This window comes from Echinops telfairi, unplaced genomic scaffold (assembly GCF_000313985.2).
Source record: "Echinops telfairi isolate 266 unplaced genomic scaffold, ASM31398v2 ScPeMD7_3509;HRSCAF=4178, whole genome shotgun sequence".
NCBI classification, from domain to species: domain Eukaryota; kingdom Metazoa; phylum Chordata; class Mammalia; order Afrosoricida; family Tenrecidae; genus Echinops; species Echinops telfairi.
In genome coordinates this window covers 13504872-13517947 of record NW_022107407.1, presented here as the reverse complement: position 1 = coordinate 13517947, position 13076 = coordinate 13504872, and the positions used below count along the sequence as shown (strand labels likewise).

Below are 13076 nucleotides of genomic sequence, written 5' to 3'. Positions count from 1 at the left end.
CTAGGGACAATGCTTATCTGATGGTGTCACCAGGGCTCTTTCAAATAGGCATTAACTTTGGAAACGGTCTCAGCTACGGCAAATGAAAACCACCTTATCAACATGAACCACTCATTAACATAATGCATATCCAACCGGATATCGATACTTTCTAGTCACAATCATGAGAGGGAGACTCCCTGAAGGTTCAGAGGCAGTGGTGCAGGGTGGCCTTCGGGGGGTGGGGGTGGGAGTTTGCAATCCAGGCCGTCTTGGTCCTCTGGAAGCCACTCAGATTTGAAGCACTCATTTCAGAATCTGTCGGCTGACTAGTTTAAAACCTGACACCAGAGGGAAGGCGCAGCACAACGCTGGTCCAGTACTGAGCTCAGAGGTCATCAGGGTAATGGAACCACACCTCCGTGACCAAGGTATGTAAGTAGAAGTGAACTGATCAACAAATCTGCACACCTCAGTCCTGAGCCACAATGTGTTGAAAAATAAGAAAGACTGCACATGTATTCCTCAAAATGTAGCAAGATGACTAAGGATGGTCATGGCCACGATCATGGCAGATGTTTGTGGCAAAGAATGAGGCTCCTGGTACTGTGCCTGCAAGGCATGCAGCTGATGGAGAACTGCCGACGACAGACGACACAGAGCACCGAAGGAGCAGCCACACACTCTGGGTGGAACGCGAGCCGAGCCCGGACAGCATCACGTGTCGGGCAGATTTCTGCAGCCCTGCCTTTTCTGCAGCTGCCCCGCTCAGAGACCCCACCTGCACCCACCCTCTAAGACACGTCATGGGTCATCGAGTTCAGAAGGCCTGCTGGCTGTCCTGCACACGGTATATCCCCAGCTGCCTTACTAGCACATCACCTACCCTTATCACATTATGTGCCACGCATCCGCTTGGGTTTCTCTCCCATCGCTAGATTAGGGGAGAGGATCTTAGTTCCTGAAACTCTTTGCAGGGTGTACAATGCCAGGCCCACGACTGCTGAGTGACCAATGATCACTGCTGTCACGTATCTGCAGGGCTGCCTTATGAAGGTACTTCGTTGTAAAGACTCCAGAATGAAGCGCAGTGGCTACTGTGGCACAGTGGGTACAGCATTTGGTTCTTAAGAAACAGGTTGGTGGTTGAAGTACACTAATGGCTTGGTGGGCGGAGCTGGTGATCTGACACCAGGGCACTTCTGTTCTGCCCATCTGAAAGAGCTACCTTAGGAGGAACTGACTGAATGGCACACACGCTTGCAGAAGGCAAATGAAGGACCTTCATGTTGGAGGCAGAAGTGAGAGATTCTAGAATTCCTCGTTTTTCTGAGAAGGAAACTTTTGGGGTCAAGTTCAAGTTCCTCCAAACCTAATGAATGAGAATTCCCTAATTTAACAGAGCGGCAGATACAAAATTCAAAGTATGACCCGAGCACCACTTACATGGATACCTCAAGAAAACAACACCATGTGTAAGCCATATAAATACGAACATCAGGGACTTGCACACTTCTTTTTATTTAGCCTTTCAAGGTTCGTCCTCTCCAAGTGAATAACTCCAACTTCACTAATGAACCCAATTCGTGAAAGAGGCAAGGCGGAATTGAGTTCTTCAGGCAGCACATGTTGCTGTGTCAATGGGCCGAATCTGTCTCATACCAATGCTACATGACAATGACAACGTAGAAGCTGCGGTGGCATTCCCTCGGCTCTACTCTCTATTGCAGTGGATCGCCACATCTTTTCATCTGCTGAGCCACTGATGGATTCGCAGCATAACCTTCCAGTTAGAAGCTCAGTGCTTAACCATTGCCCCAAGACACTGATCAAGCAACTTCAAAACCAAAACCCACTGCCAACTGACAGCACCACTACGCAAGGTGTCCAGGGCTGTCCATCTGCACAGGAGCAGGTAGCCTCGTCTTCCTCCTTTGAAGCAGCCAGTGGGTAAGCACCTACCTGGTTCTTTTCAGGCAGTTTAAGAAATCGTATTATCCAACAATCCATTGCTATCAAGTTAATACAGGTCACATATTATTTTATTTGCCCCCCCCCCGCCCCCAAGAATCCCCCATAATCCCCCATAATTCTTGCCCCCAAGAATCCCACATAATCCCACCTTGTGAGGGATATAGTGTGTGTCCCACATAATATGTCTCAAAATCCATATTTCACAGCAAATTTTCAGAAACACTCCTCGATTCCACGTTCCTTCCATTAATGAAGGCACGCAGTATCAACAAAGAATTCAAGGTGGAACACAACTGGGTCGTGAAAGGGTTAAAAGCTATTCCTGAAGAAGTGGCTCAAGAATTCCTATTAAAGCACATTTTAATTCTCTTAAAATGTCCAAGTCCTGCGTCCATGTAGAGAATGTTGCAGACCTATAACCAGGGAAAGTGGGGAGCTGGGCATGTCAGGACGCGTCAGCCCCATTCACCCATCCTCCCGTCCCCCATGCAAATGACACTGTCCATTCATTGCCTGGAATTTCCAGCTTCTGTGCCTTATGCTTCCTGTTACCTGTTTTCTGAGGTCTGTGATGGTCTTTTGCATTTCCAGAACAAATTCTTTGAAGTCATTTGTCCCTGGTACATTCGATTGCTCATAGGAGGCTGAAGCAGTGTTATTGAAGTATTTATTACTACAAGGGGGTGTGGGGAGAGAAACAAAATAAAATTCCAGCAGGTTACAAGCGGTGACATTTTTATACAAGTTCAAATCCTGGCTTCTTCTATACTATACTCACTGCCACTGAGTTGACTCCGATGCACAGTGACCCCCAAAGGACAGGGTAGAACTGTCCCTGTGAGTTTCTGAGACGGTAACTCTTTACGTGAGTAGAAAGCCTCATCTTTGTCCCACTGAGCAGCCGGTGGTTTCAAAGCACTAACCTTGAGGTTAGCAGCCACGCTGGAAAAAACTACGCCACCAGGGCTCTTTCACTCAAAAGACAATTCACGGTTTCTTGGCTTGTGGTCCCCTATTGCCATGGGGACTGACACTTATCTCTGAGGTTGATGGAGTCAAGGGAGGACACAGCACCAGCCTGTGTCTACCACTAGTCATGAGGTGGCCCCGGAGACAAATCTGTCTGCCCCCAGAATCAGTTCATTCCCCGACATTACTCCTGTTGCCACTGGTGAGACTCTAAGAACAGTTTCCAGTGGGGTGGGAGATTTCTAGATACAACATTTTATCCATCTGTACCTCAATATTTTTCGTGGTCTTGTTTTCTTTGTAGGCTTGTCTTCCTGGTAGCTGAATTCAGGAGACCGTCTGCCTCGGAAATGGTATGAAAAGGCATTAAACTGTCCCCTATTTCTACAATCTAAAATGAAAGCATAAAGGAATTTATTAGCTGGTGGTGACTCTAATTTTAGGACACATTAAGTACATCTTTATTTTTGTTTATTTTTTTTACTTCAGACATGTTTTATTATAATCTTATACAGTCTACATAAATTTGAACTTTCATTTATTTGGGTTGAGTTATAGCATAATAAAAATCAAAGCACTGGTCCTCTGGAATAAAGCAGGTAATCACCATTCAATAAACACGCTTGATTTATTTTGTATAGAAGGGTTGAGTTTGCAACCAAACTTTTATAAAAAGTTTAGCATGAATAAGTACATCATTACACTTTTTTTCAGAAATATACATCTGCCACTACACAAGAAAACTCTAATTAAAGAGTTCACAAGGTTTCACTCTCTATATACGCAGCATTCCATAGGCTTGCATCAAAAAGACCAAAAAGACTTCATTTAAGTAACTGAATACTGGATCCTTCTGGTATTCACACTCCACCATTGAATAAAGGCAGTCTGCTTAAATTGGGCAACTCCATGTGATTTTAATGTTTTCGCTCCCCATGGTGGAAATAGTACATAAAGAAATCCTCCCAACTGCAGAAGGGGCATTTAAAAGTCTTTTTCATAAATAAATAGTATCAGTCCAGGTTACAGAACATCCTGGGGTCGATGATCACTTAAGTTTTACTTCCGTGTGTTTTTTTTAAAGGGTCCATTCAATTTGCTGTTGTCCTCCCTCTGGGACATGTTCGGAAAAAAATAAGTTCAGCATCTTAAAAGATCCTGTGGATTTGTTGTTGTGCAAAACAGGAAAATGCCGGGAACTCCAACGGGAATTCAGAAGCCTGCGGAGACAGCCTGCTGATACCCACGGTCAGGGCGGTCAGCGGCGTCCAGCCGGCTGGTGAGGCAGACAATGGTGGGGTGCGAATCCAGGCCAACTGCAGGCCCAAGACAGAGTTGGTGACGTGCCACAGGACTGCCATCATGCTCCCCCTCTTGTTCTGGGGGTGCTGGGCACCCGCGCTCCTTGAGCTTGGAGTAACGATCGTTCATGTGGTACAGCAGGCTCGTCGGGTTTTGCTCCACGACATGCCCAGCTTATGGTTCGAAAGGCTGTTTTCTCACGCACCGCAAAGGGCTGAACGCTTGCACATGGGATGCGGGCGCAAGGAAAGGCCGAGCAGAGAAGGAAGCGAGCTACAGGGGCTCGGGTGCCTCCACCGCCTACTGTGCTGGCCCTACTAGACTCAGAATCCTTTAGAAGTATTAATATCTCTGGCATACTTTATGAAATAAATTGCAATATATATATATATAAAGAGCTCGGCGCAGAATCCTTTAGAAGTATTAATATCTCTGGCATACTTTATGAAATAAATTGCAATATATATATATATAAAGAGCTCGGCGCAGAATCCTTTATAAGTATTAATATCTCTGGCATGCTTTATGAAATGAATTGCCACACACACACACACACACACACACACACAATGGCCAAATATAAGCATTCACAAAATTCAAACGCATCCATCAGGAACTGGCGTTGGAATTCTACAAGAAGGCAAAGCTGACGGGGAGAAGACACTGAAGTCAGCATGGCTGCCCTCCTTCTGCAGATGTAGCGTTCATTGTCTTGATTACAGCTGGAACACAAAGGGAGCCAGCAACCTTGCTCTTCAGGATCAAGACTTACAGCTCCAGTTCTACCCACATACTAACATGGGTAAACAGTTGCACCAATGTAGTTGCCTTTGGCAGCACTTTAGTTTCTGATATAAATCTTCAATGCTGGATCCAGCTCACTGTGCTATACTCATTAATCACCTGGCGTAGAAAAGACTACTGTTCGTTAAATAGATCCTAGGGACATACAAAACCCCCACTCGTCCAGAGCTGTTCTCCCTCATAGCAGCCACACCTGCCCCCAGACTTGGGGGGGGGGAGAAGCCCTAGTCAGTTCTGACTCACGGCGACGGCACACACAACAGAACAGACGCTGCCCAGACCGGCGCCTTCTCACTCCTGTTCTTGTGTTTGAGCCCATTGTGGCAGCCACTTTGCCAATCCACCCTGGCGAGGGTCTTCCTCTGTTACCAGGCATGGTGTTCTTTCCCAGGGACTAGCTTCTCCTGATCACATGTCCAAAGGGTGAGATGAAGGTTCACAACCTTGGCCCTCAGGGGTTCTTGGCTGTACTTCTTCCGAGACAGACATGTTTGTTCGGGTGACAGTCCAGGGCACTGCTGACATTCTCCACCAGGCCCGCAACCCAAAGGCAGCGACTCATCTCCAGTCTTTATTCTTCATGGTCCAGCTCTCACATGCACGTGAGATGAAGGACACCATGGCTTGGGTCAGGTGCGCCTGAGTCCTCACAGTGACATCCTTGCTCTTGCACACTTTAAAGAAGTCTTGTGAGGCAGATTTGCCCAAGATGATGTGTCATTTGCCCTCTTGTAGATGACAGCCCGGCGCATCACCACCACGCCACCAGGGCTCCTTTATCTGCTCCAGAACCAGTGACTGTGGGTCCAAGCAAGACCAACCCCTGGTCAACTTTCAATCTTTTCTCCATTGACATCCACGAACATATCCTGATGTGCCCCTTGGTCAAGTCCTGAGGCTTCTCACTGAGTTCTCGTCCATCTTGAAGGCCGTAGTCCCTGAGGAAGCCCTGCAGACCGCAAGCGCTTCAAGTCCCGCTCACTTTGAGTAAAGCAAAGTTGTATCACCTGCATATTGAAGATGCTTAATAAGCCTTCCTCTAATACTGGTGAGTCATTCTGCTCCATATAGTCCAGCTTCTCTGATTATTTGCTGCGCATGCAGATTGAATAAATGTGGTGAAAGGATACAACCAATTTGCGTACCATTCCTCAGAGCTTTCCTACCATCCCCCCCTTTGAAGTCAGACAAGAGCCTAAACATTTTTTAATAGGAGAATAATAATTATTCTCAGCTTAAAAATCCCATCCCAGACTGGGTTCAGCAGGTGCTGGGGGGAAGCCCTGTCGAACCATAAATATACTGCAGTGGCACCAATATGCGAGGACAAGGCAAGCGAAGGTAGGTACAGATCCAACCACCAGCTACAAAGGTGAGGAGCTGCTGCCATGTAGACACTGGCTTCTGACTTGAGCGCTTCTACTGAAATGCCACCACATGGGAACTTTGTGCCTCTGGCTTTGTCATCAATGTCCCTCCCATCACCTTGTGGCAGTGAGATTTTATGTCGACTGTACATGAATGTAAGTGTAGGGGTGGAGTGCGACCTTTGGATGAGACAGTAGAACTCCATTGCTCTTGCCCTGCACCTTCCTGCCTGCTTGGATTCTGTGTCTGCCCCCAGACCAGGTCCCACGTGGCCACAGGCCCAGGAAGCCATTAGTGCCCTGCTGTGTTCCCACTAACCTTGGGTCCATGAAACTCCATACCCACATGCTGTGACTTCGCTGCGCCCTCCTGCGTGATCAGTTTGCAGTTACGTGAGTCTGACGAGGGGGCTCCAGCTAGCATGAGGCTGATGGACTTGAGTTGGTCTGGGTTGGCATGTCTTCTGCATAGAGTTCTTTCTTCTGGATAGAGTTCTTTCTTTCTTTCTCTCTTTCTTTCTTTCTAATTAAAAGATCATTTTATTCGGGGCTCTTACCACTCTTATATAAAACAATCCATACATCAATTGTAGCAAGCATATTTGGACATATGTTGCCATCATTCTTTTCTGGACATTTACTTTCTATTGAGCCCTTGGTATCAGCTCCACCCCCACCTTCATGACCACTTGATAAATTATTTTCATATTTTACATCAACTGCTGCCTTCCGTTCTCCTTGCTTTCAGTTGCTTCCCTTCTCCCCTCTTTTCTCCACCTACTCCCTACCCTTCCGGTATCGCTACTCCCGTTCCTATTCCTGGATTCCGTGTGTCATGAACTCTTAACGGTACCTGTGCACATGCTCCAGTCTAGCCCACAGTGAGGTAGTACTAGAGTCATGATAGTGGGGGGTAAGGAAGCCTCAAGGAACCAGAGGAATATTGTGTGCTTCATTGATGCCTACTGCACTCTGGTTGATTCATCCTTTCCCTGTGACCCCTCTGTGAGGGGGTGTCCCATTGTCTACAGATGGATTTTGGGTCTCTACTCCAACCCTCTCCTTCTCAAAAATGTGGTCTTGTTTTTGTTTTTTTTATGGGTCTTCTGATGCTTGCTACCCAGTTCCAATGAAAGCTCATGATCACACAGGCTGGGGTGCTTCCTCCATGCTGGCTTGATGCTTCTCTGCGAGCCAGGGAACTGCCTACTTTCTTCACATGTGCTTATGCACCCATTTTGTCTTCAGTGATTGTGCCAGGAGGGTGAGCATCACAGAAAGACAGTTTGTTAGAACAAATGGGAGCTGATGGAATGAGGGGAGCAGGGTCACACTCATCCAGAGGGGAAGTGTGGGTTGTGTCTCTACAGAATTGGGAGTGTGCATGCAGACCCCACCATGGCGCACCAAACCTGAGGGCAACATAACCTCGTGAAGACATGCATGAAAAGATTGGGTTACAGGGCTGGCCCCAATCAGAGCCAAACTGACCTCCTTCCTAGAAGTATGTGCGACAGAGACCAACACTAAACCTACAGGTTGGGGAGAGGGGCCAGCCTGCCACGCCCACACGGAAGCAAACCAAGAAGGAAAAAGAGAAAGGGATGGTTAGACCCCATATCGGCACACCACGCCCAGAGGACGACATCCCTGCATGGAGCTGCTAAGGCACAGAAAGGACTGCAGGGAAGACAACAGCTCAAGCCATGTTGTCCCCTTACTGGAGCATACCCCGTAGAGGATAATACCAGGGACACACAGTAAGGATTTATTCCGGTCTGAACCCCCTGCATTAGGGTGAACCAAGGGAACATAACAGATCAGCAATGGGAGCAGAGCAAAGCACAAAGCCCCTAAGAGCCCCCAAAATAGATTTCAGCTAAGAGGGATAGCTCCCAGAATTCCCCCAGGACCAGTGGGGAGATAGTCATCAAGGTCGGTGGACAAACCTGCAATTATGTATGCTTTGTTTGGTTCCCCCCCCTGCCCCCAGTCTTTTGTTTCCTTTTTGTTTGGTGTATGTTATTGTTGGTTTGCCTATTTATATAGGGACTAGGGGGGAAGAGAAGGTGTGGAAAGGGAGCGGGGAGCAAAACAACACCATACACAGGGGAACAACTAGGGAATGAAAATCAACAAGAAGGAGGACATAGAGACCCTGGGGTGTTGGATCAACAGCAATCTAGCTGAGAGGCTGAAGAAGGGTGAGCATGACGGTGAGGCAGGGGGAAGGAAAAAGGAAAACCAGAGGATCAATCTAGGAAGCAGAGCTCTGGAGAGAGAGATACGCATATGTGTGTACGTATGTAAACACATTAATTCCTAAAAATAGAGATATTGGCCTCTGTACATATATTTATATGGCAATACACTGAGGTAGTGAACGTACTTCGGGCCTCTGACCATACCCTCCCTCCCTCAATGCAAGCAAGTTCACGAGTTCTTAGAACTTGCAACTCTCCTTTAAGTTTGAAATTACTCAGAAAAAAAAGGTGGTATATTCTGCTTTATTAAAAACAAAAACTAAAATGATTAAGGACTACAACTCAAGTTATTTTCAATGTTGGTTCTTTGTTTGTTTTTTAAGTTGAATGAAAATCAGATAGAAATCAACCTTTGGTCCTACCAAACACTAATTTGTTTCTCTAATACTTTCGCCTATATTTACATATGGCTTTGGGACTAAAATAAGACAGATATTGCTTACAAAGCATTTTAGCTTCATCAGCTTAGGGATATGCCTGTTCTTTTAACATTTCAAAAGTGTCTGATAGAAATTCTATGAAAAATTGTCTCAAGCAGCTAAATTTCTCAAATACTCCAACAGAGAGTAAACAATAAGATTCACAAAACGATAGTGGTATACAAAGCACAGTTTTAAAAGACTGTCTTTTAAAGCAAAAGAATATCAAATCTAATAGCGGAATGTAACGTGGTAAAGCTGCTTCATAATTAGCTAAAAGAAGCCTGGTCGGGCTACCAGAAAATGAAATTTTGCATCAGAGAATAAAAAGAACTGTTTGTATGTGCATTTTTTTGTTTTCCTATGTCTTACAATTAAAATAGTTCTAAAAAAAGAGAAAAGAATTATACAAATAACAAGAAATAAATTCTCTGACATGTTTGTGGAAAAGCATTTTGAACTGACTAAATCAGTGGGAATATTAATATTTTTACCCACAGATTTCCAATGGAAGTAATAACCAGAAAATTAGAAAAGTAGACACAATTTTAATTTTTACTTTAATACTTCTACCATATCACACATCACTTAAACGTGAACACACATGCACGCACACACACAGTGCTGCTAAAACATAGTTCTAATATATAAACTCAGATTTAAAATATTTACAAATTGAAAGATAAGCCTGACAGGAACCATTTCTTTGAGATATAAGAGATGGGGGGACAAGTAATTCTATACTTGGTGTGTTCTTCTTAAACTACTAACCATTCAACTCTAACCCCACGTGCAAAGAGTCCTACTGGATTAAGACTAGAGACCTGGTTCCAGGTCCCTCTCTCCCAGTAGCCAGCAGTGTAGTTGGGTGAGTGACCTCATTTTCCTCACCCACAAAATAGCAGGCTTATACAGATAGGTTATAAATGTCTCTTCCAGATTTCCTACTCTAGGAAGCTTTGATCATATTTTGAATAAAGCCAAAATCACATTCAAATTTTTAAAAAATGGAAATCAAGGTTAACCATGCAATTCGGAAGTTAGGAGTTTAAGTAGGAACTGAGAACATGACTCCAGTAGTCACGCATAACAGGTTGCTATTAAAACAACCAAAGCAGTTGCCCCAACTCATGGTCACCCATGCTTAGTGCATCAGAACGAGGCTCCCTAGAGATGTCAGTGACTATTTCTCAGAATTAGATTACCAAGCTTTTCTCCCGAAGAACTCCTCCAACCTGTTGAAAACAGCTTCGGGCATTCACAGTTTGAACCGGCTAAGGGTTCTGCTACTCAAACCAGGTCCCTTTTAAACTTGCAAACAGAGCGCTAGCTCCATGAGCAACCCGGACTGCAGCAGGGCCATGGCTTCATTGGACTGATGCGGCCCTCTGTCCACTAAAGCTTCCCAACCCAAACCAACGAGACTGCCTGCATCTGCTTCACTTCTCTCTGTTTGTAAAGAAATGCACACTGAAAGTTAGAAAGTCTAGCATCACTTTTTAAAAGAGCATTTTATAAATCAGACGTGATGCCGGTGAGAGCAGAATGCAGCTAGACTGCCTTGTTTTTCCTGATCCGAAAGTTCACTGCCTCACACAGGAGGAAGCTTACCACTTTTCTGTTGCTATTTTTAGTGGAAAATATCCGTTTCTCTTTCACTGGCAGATTTACGTTTGAAAAACTTTGGTTCATACCTCTTTTACTTAATATTGGTTATTATGAACATTTTTCAAGTCCATTAAAAATTCTCAAAATGATGCTTTTTATGTTTTTGCCTTCATAGAATTCTTCAGTAAGGACATACCATAACTTAGTGATCCCCTACAGCTGAATCTTTTACTTCTAATGTTTTCATTGTCTTATTTTGAAGTGCTTTAGCACTCATTAAGAATTCATGGACAGCGATAGGTGTACAACACAATGAACATAATTAATGTCATGGGATTGTTCATGCAAAAACATGCAACTAAATAAATAAATACAAGCATTTTAAACATTCACCAAATCTGGCCAAATAAACGGGCATCACGCAAACAACCACAAAGTCCAACGTGAGACGAAGCCAGGCAGCTTTGAAAATACAAACCTTCGCAGCAATCCTGCCACATCCTTAAATCAACTCTAGGAATCTCATCGCAACCACTGTATCCGTGTGGGAACTCCACGACTCTGAACACGTCCTTCTGCACGCGCGTGATGTTGTCGGAATTGTCGCACAGGATCCTGGCCAGCGACGCTTGCTTGATCTGGGTTAACTGAGCAGGGGAAAGCACCCCAGGGTTCTCATACCACAACCTGTGTTTCCACAGAAGCAAAAAAAGAACCAGATTGCAAGTACAGAAATGCACAAGACGGTAGGGAGCTGAATTTAAATATTCCTCTACTTAGTTTCACCAAAAAGGCAGAAATCACTCAGATTTAAAATGGGAGAAAACAAAAACAAAGAAACAAATGTCTGAACTGAAACTCAGCAGCGGGTTAAATATTCGAACTAATTAACAACTGAAGTAAATAGGCTGCTTAAACTTTAGCATGTTGGTGTACAATGAACTCCTCCGAACGCCCACAGGGTTTCATTGTCTGAATTGTCCACTGGGTTTTCAGGAACAAAAATATCATATTACGTGAAAGTTCTACTGTTGTGGTGACAAACAAGCCCCACAATTAGAGTGGTTCAGGCCACATACCAAAAGCATAAAGCACTTTCCTTCTAAGCCCTCCCCCGAGTCCCCCAAAGAAAAGTTCCGGAATAGATTGTTGTTCTCCTCCAGGGCATTTCTGCTCACCTGTCCCCATCCCGCAAGCGTTTAAACTGGGTGCTGAGCAAGCACATTAGTGTTGGCCCCAGTCGGCTTCCAGGAACCAAATCTTCCACCATGAGGGCAGGAAATAAATCTATGTTTAATGGTGAGCCATATAACCTACAAAAAACACACAAAACACCTTAAAACTGACTTGATGGATCAAAAACTAACAAATATGAAATGTCATTTTTTCTATCATATATTTATATTGTTTAAATACTTACCTCCCAAAGAAAATCCATTTTTATTTCTTTAAATTCCCTATCCACTGCCCTTTAAATAATTTTTCTTACTTTATATTTTGCTTATTTATGTATGTAGATGTGCTTATAATATAATACATATTTATTATTTTAGGTTTAGAAATGTCAGGAAACATATAAGGAAGAAAATTAAAGCAACATCTTTTCTTATTCAGAATAAACACACTTAATATCAACATGTGAAGCCTTCTACTCTTTATTTTTTCCCATTATTACATGAACATAAATGAGTCCTCTTAGTACAGTCAAGTAAACACAACGCTTTTAACTGAAAGGCAGTAGTCAAACCCCCCAGCTACTCCGCCGGTGGGAAACGTGGCCGTCTGCGTCCAGAAAGGTTCTACCCATGAAAACTGGGGATCAGCTCCACTCTGTGCCCCAGGGCAAACAGGAGTCAAAACAGATTTAATAGCAGTAGGTTTGTTTGTTTTTATTTCTGGTTTTATTTATTAAGCACATAAAGCTATGGACATTTTTTTTAAATAACAAATTTGGGATTCTACTACATACTGAAATTATGCTGGCTATAAATAAAATATTTACCAAGTACAGATCACTAAAAGAGCTATGATAATAAAACAGAAACACTTAAGGTTGCATCAAATTATTCCAATTAAACATGCCTCAAATTATTCCAATTCTCTAGAAAAAATACTTTATATAAAAACTGGCATCTTAGTAGTACAAAAGTGCAAGGCACTCCATTAAGTAATGGGTAGCTTAGCTTAATTGCTACTGAAAGCACCACTAAGTTTTTATAAAATACATTCTATAATTCACTACCCTTTTACATAATGCTCAAATTGGTGATAACAAGACAAAATTTCTTATAAAACTGATGTGTCCTCCAACAGAAAAGTGGGTGAAGGGAGACATCAGACAGGGCAAGATATGACAAAATAATAATTTATAAATTATCAAGGGTTCATGA

The 13076-nt window shown here is 43.8% G+C and overlaps 1 protein-coding gene across 1 annotated transcript in view; it reads right to left on the bottom strand.

The window, feature by feature from the left end:
- Positions 1-13076, bottom strand: part of PXDN (peroxidasin) — a 163222-nt gene that overhangs the window by 6225 nt on the left and 143921 nt on the right. Inside the window, exons 18-21 of the mRNA XM_004709832.2 lie at positions 11865-11999; positions 11165-11373; positions 3193-3313; positions 2506-2626 (exon numbers count right to left, since the gene is read on the bottom strand). Coding sequence (XP_004709889.1) covers positions 2506-2626; positions 3193-3313; positions 11165-11373; positions 11865-11999 — 586 coding nt within the window. The remainder of the gene's footprint in view (positions 1-2505; positions 2627-3192; positions 3314-11164; positions 11374-11864; positions 12000-13076) is intronic.